Source organism: Ornithorhynchus anatinus, chromosome X3 (assembly GCF_004115215.2).
Source record: "Ornithorhynchus anatinus isolate Pmale09 chromosome X3, mOrnAna1.pri.v4, whole genome shotgun sequence".
NCBI lineage: Eukaryota > Metazoa > Chordata > Mammalia > Monotremata > Ornithorhynchidae > Ornithorhynchus > Ornithorhynchus anatinus.
Genome location: NC_041751.1, coordinates 19,017,645 through 19,035,994, shown reverse-complemented (window position 1 = coordinate 19,035,994; position 18,350 = coordinate 19,017,645). Strand labels below are relative to the sequence as shown.

General features: G+C 39.2%; 1 protein-coding gene across 3 annotated transcripts in view; it reads right to left on the bottom strand.

Moving 5' to 3' along the window:
• The window catches only part of EXOC2 (exocyst complex component 2), a 163,452-nt gene that overhangs the window by 44,598 nt on the left and 100,504 nt on the right, over positions 1–18,350 (bottom strand). For all 3 annotated transcript variants that reach the window (XM_001507743.6, XM_007669078.4, XM_029053831.2), the window contains exons 19-23: positions 18,161–18,220; positions 15,995–16,056; positions 14,252–14,318; positions 9,356–9,472; positions 591–732 (exon numbers count right to left, since the gene is read on the bottom strand). In XM_001507743.6, the coding sequence (XP_001507793.1) occupies positions 591–732; positions 9,356–9,472; positions 14,252–14,318; positions 15,995–16,056; positions 18,161–18,220 (448 nt within the window). The remainder of the gene's footprint in view (positions 1–590; positions 733–9,355; positions 9,473–14,251; positions 14,319–15,994; positions 16,057–18,160; positions 18,221–18,350) is intronic.

Here is an 18,350-nt window from a genome sequence, read left to right as displayed (position 1 = left end):
CCCAGGTCCTTCTGACTCCCAGGCCAAAGCTCTATCCACTAGACCATGCTGTGTCCCATTTTCTATGGCTTATAACAATACACTGGTTGTTGATTTTAATATGACATTATGTGGTACACAATGAACCCAATTCACTCAGGCCAACTTACTTTCTGGTGGTAAACTAGATACTCTGGGAGGAGCATAAACTCTTTCAGACTACAAGTGGTCTATTTAATGCACTAGAGCAGTCAGTGTGCAAAAGATAAAGAACTATTCTAAACAATACCTAAGAGATCTAAAATAATTATCCTCCCAAAATGCTTAACTTAGTAAGAGGGATAACCTCTAGGAATTGGGAGAATAGGACTTGCTAAAAGCAAGCAAAAACTGTAAACATTCTTTAAAAAAGATTAATTAAAAACAGCTAATTGAAACAACAGCATTTCAGTGTTCAGCATGAAGATATTAATGTGGTAAATATGAGTTATTACATGGTTCAAATACTCTCTTGAATTTACCTTTTCTTTTAAATGCATTTCATAAAAACTTGTCCTATATCGACTGCTCCTGGATTCACTTTGAATGAATGAAAATATAAAAAAAGTTACCTGTTGGAGTAAGGCAATCTTTCCAGTCAAAATATCCCGCATAAATTCCTGGTTCCAACAAGCCAACGATAGGATCTGCTTTCAACTCAATGTAATTTTCAAACAGCCTTTCATCGAGTTCTTTTAATAACGCCATGCTAACCTGAAAATAGAATAAAAATGCTTTAGAATGGAATAAAATGTGTATAGTGTCTTTAATATTGGGACAAATAATAATAATAATTGCATTTGTTAAGCGCTTAGTATGTGCCAAGCACTCTTCTAAGGACTGGGGTAGCTCAAGGTTATCAGGTTGTCCCACGTGGGGCTCACAGTCTTAATCCCCATTTTTCAGATGAGGTAACTGAGGCACCGAGAAGTTAAGTGATTTGCCCAAAGTTACACAGCTGACAAGTGGTGGAGCCGGGATTAGAACCCACGACCTGTGATTCCCAAGCCTGTGCTCTTTCACGTTTCTCTTCCAGTGATCCACTGAACGGTTCCCCTTACCATTGTTCTGAGGTTTTGCATAAGCTTTCTGTATGTACAGAATCAGTGTGTCCTAGTGGAAAGAACATGGGCCTGGGAGTCAGAGGATGTGTCCAAGTCCGGGTTCCACCACTTGTTTGCGGTGTGACCTTGGGCAAGTCACTCAACTTCTCTGTGCCTCAGTTCCCTCATCTGCAAAATGGGGATTTCAGTACCTGTTTTTCCTCGTTACTTAGGTGGGACCTGATTATCTTGTATCTATCCCAGTGCTTACTACAGTGTTTAGCACACAGTAGGTGCTTCATAAATACCATGATTAAATTATGTTCAGATTCATTCATTCATTCAATAGTATTTATTGAGCACTTACTATGTGCAGAGCACTGTACTAAGCGCTTGGAATGAACAAGTCGGCAACAGATAGAGACAGTCCCTGCCGTCTGACGGGCTTACAGTCTAATCGGGGGAGACAGACAGACAAGACAGACAAGACAGATGGTGCATGCCTGTCTTCGAGGAAACTTTCTGGACTAGCATTCTCAAGCAAGAAACACAATCACGGCATTTTTCTTTTTTGGTAATATCTATGTTTGGTTTACACTTGTACTCTCTGTTCTCTTAGAATGAAAATCCACAGAAACCTAGCCTGTTTTTGAAAATGCACACCAAACTCCTTGTACATTACTAAGCAAGATGTGGGTGAGAAATACTGTCATCATTAACATGCTACTGAAATACTGAAAACATAGACTACTTTTAGAAAAAATACCAATTTTCTTGTTAAGATCTGTGATAGCAAGTCCACTTCAGACACTTTAAATAGTAAGAAATATTCAAATAGACAAGACATGGCTTTCAAGAATGTTGCCTTTGCCACATTTTGTTCACTGGAACAAGGAAGGCTGTACAGGTACTGAAACTACAGTACACAGTAGCCTGGATAAAAAGTTTAAAGAATAGTCAAGAAGAGACCACTTACGAGTTTCAGTTACATATTTTGTTTTTAAATTAAGGGAGTTAGTTAAAATTACCCAACTGTCTATTTTCATGAAAAGCACAATAGGATTTTCCTTTCTGATACCAACACAATTGTCAGCATTATCTCCTTAACAAAATGAGAGCATATGTAAAGAGATGACATGGAAACAGTACTGTAAACAATTACTCAGGTGGCATCGGGTGGGTATGCGAAAGCATTTCTAAAACTTTGAAGTTTCTGGGGTTAATCAGAGATAAGGGGAACTGACTTTTTGTTGAAACGGTCCTAATGTGGGATAACTTGGAAAAGTCCTCAAGATATAATGTTCTCGAAAAGCAGCATGGCCTACTGAAAAGAACACGGGCTTGGGAGTCAGAGGACCTGGGTTCTAATCCTGTCTCTGCCAATTGCTTGCTTTATGACCTTAGGAAAGTCACTTCTCTGTCTCAGTTCTCCTATTCTCCCTCCTACTTAGACTGTGAGCCCCATGAGGGACAGGGATTGCATCCAATCTAAGTAGTTTACATCTACCCCAGGGCTTAGAACAGTGTTTGACACATAGTAAGTGCTTAATGCTATTAAAAAAAAAAAAGATTCCCAGAAATCCTGTTTGGTGATAATCCCGTGTTCTGGACATATGTCCTAATAATTTCTTCAAAATTTACGATAAATCGGGATTGGTCACCTTCAACTTGTCAGTACTAGCCTGCTAATTTATCGCCCTTGTCTGGCATAACTTGTTTTTTCTGAACTGAAAATTTCTGCTTGGAAAATTCTTATCAATAGCTCCTTTTTTCTTTTCTTTTTTTTGAGGAAACAGACATTCCTCTGGGTTCATCCTGGCTTCATAAAAGGGAAATAATGGAAGGCCACTTTAAAACGGTCACAATGGTACTAATTACAATATGAAGGAGAAAGACCCGGTTCAGAGAACATGATACTGTTTGGAATATCCCCCGTCAGGTTACTCCATTTAAACATGTGGCTTAAAAAGAAATATTGCCACTTTTCTCTAAGAAAAGGAACCTCCCATGAAAATGGAACATCATTTGTTTATTTCAATGAATCAAGCATATTTGAGTGCTTACTGTGTGCAAAGCACTGTACTAAGTGCTTGGGAGAGCACTGTACTAAGTGCTTGGGTGAGGAATAATAATAATAAAACAATTATGGTATTTGTTAAGTGCTTACTATGTGCTGAGCACTGTTCTAAGCGCTGGGGTTGATACAGGGTAATCAGGTTGTCTCACGTGGGGCTCACATTTTTGAATCCCCATTTTTACAGATGAGGTAACTGAGACACAGAGAAGTTAAGTGACTTGCCCAAGGTCACACAGCAGACAAGTGGTGGTGGAGCCGGGATGAGAACCCACGACCTCTGACTCCCAAGCCCGGGCTCTTTCCACTAAGCCACGCTGAATACAACATAATGAAGTTGACAGACATGGCCCCCACCCATACGGAGCTAGCTTCATTTCTTAAGAAGCAACTACAGATGAAGAACAGTTAAAAAGTACATCGAACATCTTCCCAAGAATCAGTGTCTTCTCAGGAAACTCAATATCCAATCTTTGAAAAATTCTCACCTTTGAAGTTTCCAAAAATAAAAAAAAAACCTCTGGACAATGCCAATCATTGAAACAGCTCAATGCCTAATGGGAGGCACAGAAGTGTATGGAGATTGTATACACTCAATCAACAAATGACATTTATTGAGGGCTTACTGTGTGAAGAGCACTGTATTACGTACTTGGGAGAGTACAATACAAAAGAATCGGTAGACATTCTCTGCCCACAAGGAACTTACAGTCTAGAGAGGGATTCAGATATTAATATAAATTATGTATATGCACGTAAGTGCCGTGGGGCTGACGATGGGGTGAATATCAAGCACTAACGGGTACAGATCCAAGAGCAAAGGTGATACAGAAAGTTGCAGAAGTAGGGGAATAGGGAATTCAATCGGGAAGGGCCTCTTAGAAGCTACATGATTTTAATAAGGCTTCGAAGGTGGAGAGAGTTGTAGTCTGTTGTACATGACGGGGGAGGGAGCTCCAGGCCACATAGATGGTGTGGGCAGAGGGTCAGAGGCAACGACTGGGAGATACAGTGAGTAAACCGATGTTAAAGAAATGAAGTGGGAGGGCTGGAATGCTGTGGGAAATCAGTGAGGAAAGATAGGAGCGGGGGAGCTGATTGAGTGCCTTAAAGCCGATGGTTAGGAGTTTCTAATTGCTAAGGAGATGGATGGGAAACCACTGGAGGCTCTTGAGGAGTGGAAAGATGTGGACTGAACAGTTTTTTTTCAGAAAAACGATATGGACAGCAGAATGACGTAGAGACTGGAGTGCGGAGAGACAGGAGGCAGGGAGGTCAGCGACTAGGCTGATGCAGCAGTCAAAGTGGGATATGACAGATGCTTGGTAGCAGGGTAGCAGCAGAGGAAAGGCCAGATTTTAGCAATGTTATGATGGCAGAACCGACAGGATTTGGTGACAGATTAGATATGTAGGTTGAATGATAGAGATGAATTCAGGATAATGCCAAGGTTACTGGCTTGTGAGATAGGAAGGGTGGTGCTACTTTCTATAGGGTTAGGAAAGACAGTTAAAGGCTAGGGGTAGGATTGGGGAAGATGACTATTCTGTGGACGACTGGACTTTCAACAACTATTTGATAATCTATCTGTCTTAGAGTAAGCTTGAGGAGTTCACTGCTTGACAAAATTGCTTGGACAATTTGTCACCACTTTTCCCCCTTGATATGAACACATTAAAATATAACATTTCTGTTGTTATTGCTTTACGTCCACTAGAAACAATAACATTTTTAACCTTCCTCATTTACTATTGCAAAGAACTGTCACAATGTGGTTCTACTCCACTGCATTTTATATAAGCATACTAAAAATTTGAATAATGATAGTCTGATCTCTTTTATTATCATTTCGTAATCCTAGTCGCACACGAACATTTTGGGTAAAAATCCCCTTTTGGGAAAAATAATTTAAAAATTGAAGTTTCTGAATAACAGTAATGAAAATCAAGACACCATAAATCTTGGTATTTTTATCTCATAAATGTCAAAATGATTACATTTCAATTCATGCATCTTTATATAAATGTGTTTATTAAGCTATGATCAAAGAAACTTTTCTGGTATTATTCAACAGAAGCTAGATAACTAAGTGCATTCACATTAATTTTTATTCTGAACTCTTTTCAGAGGGTGCCAAGGCAGATGGTAATATGGAATTATTTTACACTAAACCAAGAGTTTGCTAAAATACTGACAATACAAATGCAAGTACTGCAAGTTTCGTAGACCCTAAACTCCTTGTGGGCAGGGATCACGTCTACTAACTCTGTAGTATAGTACTTTTCCAAGCACCCAGTACAGTGCTCTGCACACAGTAAGCACTCAACAAATATTGTTGACTGAAGGGTAACCAAAAGTAGAGTATAATAGTTGCAACAATAACCATGTATCCAGTAAATTAAAGCATGTTTATATAGGTAGTAAGAAAATCAAAAGAAGGTTAACATAAAAAGTGGAAAATGTATTTTCCAGATCACGTCAAAGAAATTAGGTCTAAGATACCATGGTTTCATCGAATTCAATCTTAAGAACACTGTTCCGCCATAAGGGAATTAAATGGAAATACACCATTAAAGTACAGTGCTCTGCAATATATACCATTGATTAATATCACTGCCCAAATATATTAGGGGTCAAATCAGGGCACGATGCATGCATTCCCCCCCGACCCCCCCAAACCAAATTTCACTATTTCCAAAACCTCAGGACAAAAAAAGATTGAGAATGGCATTGCCCCGAGTCCCTACTGCTGATCCCTCACACTAGTGATACAGGATGACTTTACGACTTATTGCTTCGAGAAGTAATCTAGCACTTCTGGTGGAACCTAGAAAATGCACTCTAGGCATATTTTTTTTGGACCATAAAGTTTGGTTATCTTGATTACTTGATTATCTTGATTATCTTGATTACTCTTATCTTGATTACTCTTGATTATCTTGCCTACATCTATGTACTTTCATTCAATAGTATTTATTGAGCACTTACTATGTGCAGAGCACTGTACTAAGCGCTTGGAATGTACAAGTCGGCAACAGATAGAGGCAGTCCCTGCCCTTTGACGGGCTTACAGTCTAATCGGGGGAGACAGGCAGACAAGAACAATGGCAATAAATAGAGTCAAGGGGAAGAACATCTCATAAAAACAGTGGCAACTAAATAGAATCAGGGTGATGTACATCTCATTAAACAAAATAAACAAAATAAATAGGGTGAAGATATATACAGTTCAGCGGATGAGTACAGTGCTGAGGGGGTGGGATGGGAGAGGGGGAGGAGGAGAGGGAAAGGGGGGAGAAGAGGGTTTAGCTTCAGAGAGGTGAAGGGGGGGTAGAGGGAGCAGAGGGAAAAAGGGGGGAGCTCAGTCTGGTACTGCATGAATGAGTAGTAACGTAAAAGTGATATGTTAATTTAAATGCAAAAAATTGGGTTGGGATTTCACATATTCAAGTAATAATGCAGAAAATGCAGAGAGGCAGTGTTACCAAATGGATAGAACATGGACGGGCCTGGGAGTCAAAAGGACCTGGGTTCCAGTCCCTGCTCTGCCACTAATCTGCTGTGTGACTGTAGGCAAGTCAATTCACTTCTCTGTGCTTCAGTTACCTCACCTGCAAAATGGGAATTAAGACTGTGAGCCCAATGTTGGGCATTGACTGCACCCAACCTGACTAGATTGTATCTACCCCAGCATTTAGTACAGTTGCCTGACCCATAGTAAGCGCTTAAGAAATAACATTAAAAAAAAGATATAACCATTAAAAATCTTCACAGTTCTCCAAAATTAACCTGTTCAAGGAGTCTGAAATCATGGAAGGCTGCAGTTATTTCAATTATTTTCTATGAAAAAAATACTGAAAATATATACCCATCGCATCCATTTTTAAACGCATCGTTGGGCAGGGATTGTCTCTGTTGCCAAATTGTACATTCCAAGCGCTTAGTACAATGCTCTGCACACAGTAAACGCTCAATCAATACGATTGAATGAGTGAATGAAAAAGTACAATCTTAAGTAATCCTAAAACTACTGAGAGTCATGTGAACCAATATCCCCAAGTCACCACTGGATCTGAAATGCACATACTGTGAATTTTTAACTAATCTAAGAACTTTCGACCAATTGACATCTTGTAAGAGATTTCTTCTAATAGAAATAAAATGAAACCTTCCCATTTGGGCATTTTGTGGGGTTATACATAGAGGTAAAAGAGACTTTGGGGTCAAAAAAAGAAAAAAAGAACTTCTACACAGATGTAGAAGGAAGTGTTAAATCAGGTGGTAGGTTGAAGTTCTGAGAATTGTTATAAAGCAGAATTTTTTCAAGGCAGCTGCAGCTTGGCAATACAAAACAGTATTTTTAGATATGTAAAACACCTCCATGAAATTGTTTGATTGCATCAAAGAACGCCATATGTGCTTGGTCTCGGTCTAATAAATGGTTTAAGAACACTGTTACAAACTGTGGCCACTGGGTTTCCCCCTATCAAAAATAGTTATTGTTTTGACAAGCCTAACATTATTTGGCTGGGCTAATGTAAGCAATTAGTTCAGTTTCACCTTCAGATATTTTCAAGAAATTTAATTCACATTTAACATGAAGAGGATACAGACAGCCCTGTTCTACTTAAAAGGAAGCACTGATTTCTATTTCTATTCATAAAAGATCATTTGTCTCCATACCTGATCACACATTTTGAAGTTGTAGGATGGGTGTAATAGGATGAAGACAAAAATCTATTTTTTTTAAAAAAATTGTTTTATGGTACCTGTTCAGCCCTTACTTTGTACCGTGCATTGTACTAAGCACTGGGGTAGATACGAGTTTATCAGGTTGAGCACAGTACCAGGCCCACAGTCTAAGCTGGAGGAGGAGTCAATCTTCATTTTACAGATGAGAAAACTGAGGCACAGAGAATTGAAGTGACTTGTCCAAAGTCACACAGCAGACAAGGGGTGGAGCTGGGATTTAGAACCCAGGTCTTCTGACTCTCAGGCTAGTGCTTCTTCCACTAGGCCATGCTGCTTCTCTCTTTCAACTACTATCCATTACTCAAGTGCCCACAATCAGAGATATTGGAAGTGGAGTATAAGTTGGACCTACTTAGGTGGGTCCATCTTACAGGCTTAGAATGTTAGGACCTGCCTGGAGCCCATCATTTAGAGTCTCTTTTTCCTAGGTATGAACATGTACTGGAGAAGCTAAGGAACAACAGGAAGCAATCTAGTATGGGGCTGTATTCCTGAGGCTTGATGTTAGTTGTCAGAGGCCAGGAGGATCTAATCCTTCCTTTTGTTTTCTTGCCCCAGATCTTGTTGTACAAATGCCTACGTTTTGTCGCGACAGACACAATAGTGTGGGCTGGAAAAGTAGATACCTCTTTGGTAAAGTTGGTGAAGATGTAAGGAGCAGGGGAGGTGACACCATTTAGGCAAAACCATTTAGGATATTAGCCTGTCCCAGTAGCCTGACCAAAAAATCACACTTTACTTCCATTACAACCAGCTCATCTGCACTGAGTGATATTTCAAACCGTCTGTCCTTCTAAAATTCAGATATCACATTAAAGTTTGCTAGAAAAATGCCATAACACTGTCGGAGAGAAAAATATTTACTCTGTCCTGGAAGAGATAACCTTTAACTTGCAGACAACCAAAATTTCTGGAAATAAACTAGGCATTCGTCCCTGAAAGCCTAAAGTCACAGCATTTCTCATCAGAATGATTAATCTTTACGAAAAGGCAGGAAAACGAGACATATAATGCCGCCCACTTTGACATTTTCATTCTTTGAAAAAAAAAAAATCCCTGATCTAGTTCACGAAGGAGATCCAGCAGTTGTACACACTATGCAATTTAACAAGAGTACATTCAGAGATAGTAAGTTTTACCGTGATTAGGATCTCCCATTCTTTGCATTGAGAAAAATGCACTGACATAAAAAAGCACTTCTAATAGACTTTTACCTAGAAATCTGATAACTCTTTGCCCAGGGACAAACAAACCTTTAATAATAAAGTTACTTAATTTTTCCTATTCTACCCTCTTAAGAAATATAAACAAGCAATGATAAGCTACTGTAACTTTCTGAATTGCAAAAATTTCAATAGGAGATTGTTTAATCATTCTTTTGGGGAACTGATGATGGGATTTAACACCTGACATTAAAATGTTCATTAAAGCAATGGATTGCCATTTTCTCAGTAATAATTTCACTCACCTGTGTTATTTTTTCAATTCCCTGGAAGTTATGCTTCTCAAAATGTTCAGCTATATTTAAGAACGTATGGCGTTCCAGATACCGGCAGTTACTTAAAACGATCAAAAGTCGTTGCTCCTAAAACAAAAAGGATTCTTTTTAGTGGAATGACATATAGTAGCAAAGATTAAGAGAAAACAATGTTCATCCATTCATAAATTTCCTTGAATCAAAGGACTGCAGAATTGAATTGCAAATGCGCTGTTTTAAAAACCTGGCATTCGTGTTGGGTATACACACACACGTAAAAACCTGTCAATTGGGTTTCAAAGGGAAAGCCATGTATGGTATGGTTTAATCCAAATGGGTACACATGGTTATCGCAATTTAGTGAATGAACATCAAGCATACTGTCCAGTGAATTAGTAAGAAGGTTCAAAGGTGTTTTGGAATGTGGCCAGTCCTCAGCATTAAAGCAATGCTCACTACATCACATCTCTTTCAGTTGTATTTACTGAGTGCTTACTTCCTGCAGAGCACTGTCTTAGAGCTTGGGATAATACAAAATAACAATAGACACATTCCCTCTCTACAACGAGCTGGGCTATGGAAGGAAAATCGATGCTAATAGAATACCCAAACAGTTCATTGTCCGGTGAGCTGAAATGATGAAGCCTCGAATACGGGAAGCCAAAGAAAGGTTTCAAAGGTGTAATGAGGCCAAGCCTCAGCTGATGTGACAGAACTGTGGAATGCTGAGATACCACAGCAGAATGATAATAATAATGATGATGGTATTTGTTAAGCGCTTACTAGATGCCAGGCACTGTTCTAAGTGCTGGGGTAGATAGATACATGATAATCAGGTTGTCCCATGTGGGGCTCACAGTCTTAATCCCCATTTTACAGATGAGGTAACTGAGGCACAGAGAACTGAAGTGACTTGCCCAAAGTCACACTGCTGACAAGTGGCAGAGCCGGGATTAGAACCCACGACCTTTGACTTCCAAGCCCGTGCTCTTTCCACTAAGCCATGAAGCTCTTAGAATTGGGTGACTTTCTTAGAAAAGATGATGATGATAATTGTATTTATTAAGCACTTACTATGTGCCACGCACTGAACCAAGTGTTGGGGTTGACACGAGGTCATCTGAAGAGACACAGTCCCTGTCCCACATGGACTAAGTGGGAGGGATTGACTGATTGATTACTTATTCTTGGTGTGCTACAATAAACCATTCATGACCCCAAGAAGCATAAACCAAAATACAGATTAGGTCCTGAAAAAGCAAATGCAATAATGAATAATCTAAATAATCCTAAACAACAGATTTTTTTAAACCCTAAAATTCACTGAAGGTAAATGAGGCACTATCCGGTAGGGGAGAGGGAAAAGAAGGCGGAGAGAGGTTGTGATCGTGCTGGTAGGGTGTGTTAGTGTTGGATTGTACTCCCAATGACAGCAGCTGTCCAAGCGTGCTGAGAGTTCTGAGTTCTCATCCTTTGGGTTACCTGCTTATATTCTGAAGACTCCCCTAAAATCACCCAGGGCAGCAATGGGAGAAAGCAAGGATGGTAGGCCGAAAAGCTGAGCGTCAATCAATACCAGGGTTCCTGGGACTAGTCCAGTGCTCTATCCCCCATAAACACCATTTTTTTAAAAATGGTATTTGTTAAGCATTTACTATGTGCCTGGCACTGTTCTAAGTGTTGGGGTAGATACAAGCTAATTAGGTTGGACTTAATTCCTGTCCCACATGGGGCTCAAAGTCTCAATCTCCATGCTATTGATGAGGTAACTGAGGCCCCGAGAAGTGAAGTGACTTGCCCAAGGTCACACAGCAGACAAGTGTAAGCGCTTAGTACAGTGCTTGGCACACAGTAAGTGCTGAATAAATATGAGTGAATGAACAAATTAAAGTGGCAGAGCAGGGATTAGAACCCAGGTCCTTCTGACTCCCAGGCCTGTGCTCTAACCACTAGACCATGCTGTTTCCCCTTCTCCATCTCCATTATAATCATTTGATCCAAATGCTGATAAATAAAATATCACACTACGTTTCAGAAGAAACACTTTTGTAAATAAAATTCTAAGAACTGAGTTAATATTGCTACCATGATTCACCCAGAGTACTTTTTTCTTTTGGCCCTTATTGTGTGAAAACATTCTCTGGAATAACTATGACTAATAAAGTACCTTAATTTAAGACCACCTTGACTAAAAGCATGGGAGGGATCGTTTTCCAGGAAAACATTTCCCCATTTCACTTTTGTCTAATTTTTCCATATATACCCAATACAGAAGGCCTGAATTAGTTTCAGTAACAAAAGCTATACCGCCTGTATAAAGAGAGGTGACAAAGTGAGATAAAGCCTTCAGCTTTTAAGTCACACTAGTTAAGTATTTTTAGGTCACCTTCTTAGCATTTTCATTGCAATCTAAAATGATGAAAACAAACGCCTTCAAGAATTCCAATGCTACAGAACAGAAAAATATTCCACAAACCCTACCAATTTTCCAGGTGCCATTCCACCTGATCTTTATTTCCAAGCTCCTCATGAACAAAGCCAACTCCACAATTTTCTCCCACTGGATGGTGAGATTTTGCCAAAGTCCCTTCAAGAAGATCCACTGCATCCATCCTCATTATTATTAATATGACTCCAGGAATCCTAAAACCCTGAAAATGGTGGGGCAGTGAAGACTACAGTGTCCAGGTATCTACCCAGGCAACAACCTAATTTATGGCACTCCTGCACCAAATCAGAACTCCACTGCGGTCGCTTTATCTGTAATTGGGTTCTGTTCATAAAATTTCTGGGTGCATTCCATAATGTGATGCGTCTCTGGCCACTTACTCATTTACTGTAGGAACATGACTGGCAGGCATGCGAGAGTGCCAGTACGCTCTTAAACCACAAACACCGTAATCAATTTATTTTCACAGGTTTTCGGGTCCAACATCCTTGTGAGTGGACCGAGGCCACCTTCAAAGCCTTACTGAAGGCACATCTCCTCTAAGAGGCTTTCCCCGACTAAACCCTCATTTCCTCTTCTCTTAATCTCTTCTGCATCATCCTTGCACTTGGATTTGCACCCTTTATTCACCCCTTCCTCAGCTCCGCAGGACTTGTGAACAAGTCTGTAATTTATTTATATTAATGTCTGTCTCCCCTTCTGGACTGTATATTCTCGGTGGTCCGGGAATGTGTCTACCTATCTGTTATCCTGTACTCTACCAAGTGCTTAGCACGGTGCTATCCACCCAGTATACATTCAAATACGGTTGATTGACTTATGGGAGATCATCACATCATCACATCACTGTCCAATCTACTATAAAATTATGAAACCAGAACTACCACAGGAATCTTGGCTTGTAAAGCAGTTTCATTATCATTGCTATGAACTAGACTCATCATCAAATGGTACAAGACAACTGTTTGATGGTTGCGGCCCTAGAAAGCAGTCATCCCCTCAGAATAAAAAATCAATCAATTGTACTTATTGAGTGCTTAGTGTGGGCAGAGAATCTCAACACAGCTCTGCTGGGCAGAATACATGATGAGAGTGGGTAACAGCATAACACGCAGGCAATTACTAACAGTAAGTCCTTTTATAATGAGCAGTTATATTCATGGTGAACCCAACATTAAGGAAACACTGGATTATGAAATTCAGGCCTTGACTGATGCTGATTGAATTTCCATGACCTTTACTTCTAACTCTGCATCCAGATACATCTGTGCTGTTGGAAGACCACTCCCTGATTTCCCACTAGAGTTCACCTTATTCATCCCTTCTGGACTGTGAGCTTGATGTGGGCAGGAATATGTCTGTTTGTTGCTATACTGTACTCTCCCAAGCGCTTAGTACAGTGCTTTGCACAGAGTAAGCGCTCAATAAATACGGCTCAATGAATGCACTGCCCACACGCTTGGGTCTTTGTTCTTTAAGCTCTTTGATACGCCATCCCACTTACGTATTTAATTATATACCTAGAAGAACTCTGCTGCTTCTTCCATCTGTAATTTATTTTAATGTTTGCTTCACTAGATTTTAACATCTTTGAAGATTGTGTCTACCAACCCTGTTGTACTGTACTCTCCCAAACACTTAAGACAGTGCCCTACACACGGTACATGTTCAATAAATTCCACTGATTGGTTACTATTCTTGGTATGCTACAATAGGTCATTCAAAAGCACGCAGAGCAGACAGACATTTTAAAGACACGGTGAGTCCCAACTTTAAGCCAAACGCAATAGCAACAATAAACTGCTGGGTGATAATAGTGGCCAGCTGGCAAACCTGGAACAAAGCAAAGAGAGAGATGCCTTCCTTTTCTCGATCACAATCAAGTGCACCAAGAGGTGGAATAAAAATAATGGCCAAACATAGCAAGTAGCAAATATCTGCACAGCCTGACACTACTTTGTATGTATGCATCGAAGAGATTGCTAATTCACACTGATCTTTTCAGTCACATCACCACTCATATCTTGGGGCCAAGAACAAAATTTCAAACCCAGTGGACAACAACTATACATTTGAACCTCTCTCTATAACCCTAGGTATACTTAGAGATTCACAGATAGTAATATTTGCTTCCAACCATCCGGAGGATGTGAAAAAAATATAGGGTAATTTGAGCTCTGCAGAAGAAGTGTACCAAATAAATTCAATACATCATTACTATTACAGTTTCTGTAGTAGTACAAATTTAAAAAAAACTTAGTAAACTTAAAGATGACATAAACATCAGCAAGTTATTTTTACTACAACCTGGAGAATTACCAAAGATTCCAAAACAAAAATGTCACTCGAAGACATTTTTATTGATTTTCCTAATATTTTTGGAGCGACTGGTTTTGTATTACAGGCATAATTTACTTTCCATTTAAATTTCCACTTACTGAAGATAAACTGAAATCTTCATGGATACTTCCAAATAAGTCTGGAGAAGAAACATCAACTGAAAGGCTGAAAATGAAAACAAACATGAGAGACAACTTTAGATTTTAAATTTACTTAATGGTGAAGCAAAATGGTGCATGTTTGGTTATCCGATCTAATTTATCTCCAATTATCTCCTGAAAAATAGCTGTATGGTAGATGTATTAATAGCCCAAATCCACATATATAAAGTTCGAAATTCCTGATGGTCATCTTGAAGATGATCTATTACACCTAACTCCATCAAAAGACATTGTTATGAACTCAACTGCAAATGATCTGAATAGTATTCTCCTGAATAATGATAAATTTAATATTTCTACATTAGGATTTTCCTTGTAAATTATTTTGGTGCAAAAAGACTTGTTAAAGATGTCTCTGCTTAGATTAGATCCTTATTAGGAAGGGGATTCAAAACTGTCTACAGGAAGGCTATTAGAGCATTTAACACACAGGACACGTCTATTCATTTTGTTTGAAGTTGGGATTACATTTCTTTCATTTCTGGTTTAATCAAAATACTATGAGAGCAGAGCAGTGATTTTGAGCTTACTACATTCCCCCTCAATACCATATGGGAGTCCTTGACTTAGCATGCTTCAAGTTATGCTGGACAGCACTTGACAGTGTTTCTAAGTTAACATCTTGTTTCAGCTTTACAATGTATTGGTTTGACTTTACCACACTAGCCTCTTTAATGGCACTGGTGGTGTAGGTGCTAAAAGAATGCCCAGGAACCCTAGAGAACTGCAGAAAAAATTTTAAAAGGTGTGATGGGAAGGGAAAACTTCAAAGAGGATGGGGGAGGGAATGGGAGAGGCAAGGGGTCAGGGGAATTATTTGATCACCAGATGGTGTCAACGAGAGTGTTAGAAGGCCTTCTTAGTTCTGATGAAGTATAAGTTGGCTACCTTATCATGAAATCTCTGACTCAATATGAATATATTAATAGAGCCATATTACTCATCTATAATTGAGTACACAATTCTGGGTAACGTGTAAAAATGGGGTAACTGACCTTGGTTCAAGAACTAATCTCCCCATTTATAACATTGTTCTTATGAGAAAATGGGCTCCCAATTACAACTTTTCAACTTCAGACGGAGTTTTTCGGGAATCAATATGTATAAGGACCTCCATTCTAGTCATTGCATCCTTGAGTTGAGACATTATTTATAACCCTCAGTTCTGTGCTTTCTAAATGATCAAGTACGATTCAGTATGCAAGTTTATGCCTCTTGCAGACATGACCTGGAAATGACACTCAACTACAGCATCTTCTAAAGGCCGTAAGATCCAAGCTGTTTGCTTGTCAGAGTTTGGATTGTAGGAACACAGAACGTGCTACTGGGTATTGAACAAAAACATCCTTCAGATGTTTCCAGTATGGTGATCTGAAAATTACAGCAAGAGCAATTTGGTTGGAAGCAGCATGGTGCAGTGGATAGAGCATAGGCCGGGAAGTCAGGAGGTTATGGGTTCTAATCCTGGCTCCACCAGTTCCACAGTATGGGGTTAATACTGGTTTGGGATGCTTTGGACATTTTATATTTAATCAAACTTGGTTGCCCTCTCCCAAGCATGCATTACAATACTCTGCACACAGTAAGCACTCAATAAATACCACTTGGACAAAATATGCAATTTGAGATTGGATTCATCCTCCTTTATCAGCCTATTGAATGCACTTTTATTTTACTTACTGGGTAGTATCTACATCACCATCAGGTTTGGTACTCAACTGTTCCAGGCAATGTATAAAAACCTAGGGCAAAAAAGAATATTGTACAGAAATTAAAACAACAATTGACTTCTTATGGGCACTACAAAAATGTTTCATTTTCACAAAACTATAAAATACACAAATATAAGTTCCTTGTTCCTATAGGTGACATGAAATTTCAAAATGTTTTTCTAATCTACCCATATACATTTTTTAGAGAAAAAGCACACATATTACTTTCCTAATTTTGCATTTAACTGGATATGGGACACAAATGTGAGTTCACTGTGGGCAGGGAATGTATTTGATGTTATAGTATACTCTCCCAAGCGCTTAGTACAGTGCTTTGCACACAGTAAGCACTCAATATGATTATTAATAATACTAATAATAAATAGAATAGTAGTTGCTTTTACTTAGCTGAAAGCTATTTCTTCTCTATACAATCAACACATTTAAAAAGTATCTTTAGAGGCAAATAAGCTACAGCAATTTTATTGAAAGGAATCTAACAGAAAGTTGTTGTACAAGAGAAGGAACAAGGGAGAATGGGTTAAATTTGCCTGGTTTAAATTCAATTTGAGCAATATCTTTCTGGCAATGAATATTGTGACAGGTGAACACATGAGCAGACTGCAAGACGCAGGTGATTTTTGTGAATTTCAGAGGCCATTATGCACAGGATGAGCCTTACCTCTGGAAGTAGCTAAATTTGTGAGACTACAAAAGCAGAAATGGATGATGTTCTGAGAACTAGGCCACCTAAGGACTCTAACATTAGCATATCTGTTAGATCGAAAAGCTGCATCTTACTAAGGTCAGTGTCCTTGGATCTCAGATTTCATCCTGCTCTGAAGTCACTGGTTTGGTTGGGAGGAAAGATCTTTTTCTTTCCTCTTCAATTTTTTCCTTCACTAGATTGAGATTTCTGGAGGGCAAGGAGAGGGGAAAGGAAGAGGAAGGATAAATCTGGGAAAAAAGGCTGAGGGCAAATCTGGAGTGCAGAAAGATGCTTTTGGAGTTCTAGGGATTGGACATTCCTAAACATAATTGCAGGGGTTTCCCAGTGAAGGGGGAAATTGGGGCAGGGGTGGGTGGGAAGGGGGAAGGGAGAGAGGAGAACCACCAATTCTAGCCTTTATTTTTTCCCAATTAAGTCAACTGGCCATTTATGGTGCTATACCATCCTGCCAAGATGAATTACTAAATATTCAACAATAATAACTGTGGTATTTGTTGAGTGCTCACTATGTGCTACGCATTAGGACAGATACAGATTAATTAGATCAGAGTCCCTGCAATACATGGGGTTCACAGTCTAAGTAAGGGGGAAGGATATCAAGTATTTAATCCTCATTTGACAGAGGGGGAAACGGAGGCATAGAGAAGTTAAATGTCTTGCCCCAGGCCTCCCAGCAGGCAAATTAGAACGGAGGACTCCTGATTCCCAGGCCTGGGCTCTTTCCACTAGGCACTGCTCTTTCTTAGCTTTCCTTCATCCTTTCCCTCAAACAATCCATTTATATATGCAAATTTTCCTTAATGATGAAAGATCTAAAGAGAAACCTATCTAAAGTGGCAAGGTAATTTACTGAAGAGAGAGTACTAAGCTAGGACCTCTCAGAGGATCAGTCATTTTAGGAATATATAGGAATTATGCCTTACTTATCCTAGATGACAACTGGAGGTGCTCCTGCTCTTTTCATTAGTACTTCACAAGACTGCTTAGATACTTAACTGAATCAAGTTTCTCAAATGCTGGGAGCTTGCTCCCTGTTTCCATTCTGGTTTCCTAAAAGATTTTGAGTGTTTTTCCTTAAAAGTTGCTGGAGGGTACATGCCATTTTCATTATTAAGACATACTCCACAAATTTTCAACTGCTTCGTGCAATTATTGTCATCAAAAAAAGAATTAAGGACAATATTTTTATTATTTTGATTCTCGGTAAATTTACAGGTCGGCAAGAGAGTACAGACTGTAAGCTCGTGGTGGGCAGGAAATGCGCCTGTTTATTGGTATATTGTATTTACCCAAGCGCTTAGTACAGCGCTCTGCACATAGTAAGCGCTCAATAAATACCACTGAATTAAATCCTATATTTTTTCAGGCCTCTGGAAACAATTTCATTTTCACAGTGAGAATTACCTGCATGATATTAATGCTCAATTGGCAAACCTCCTCCTGGATTTTAGGTTGCTGAAAAACCTGCAAAACCAATTTATTATGCTTAAACAGAAAAGAAATGTCAGCTTGATAGTTAATGATAAAAATGACAATAATAATGATAATAACTGTCATAGTTGTTAAGGTCTTACTTTGTGCCAAGTACTGCCCT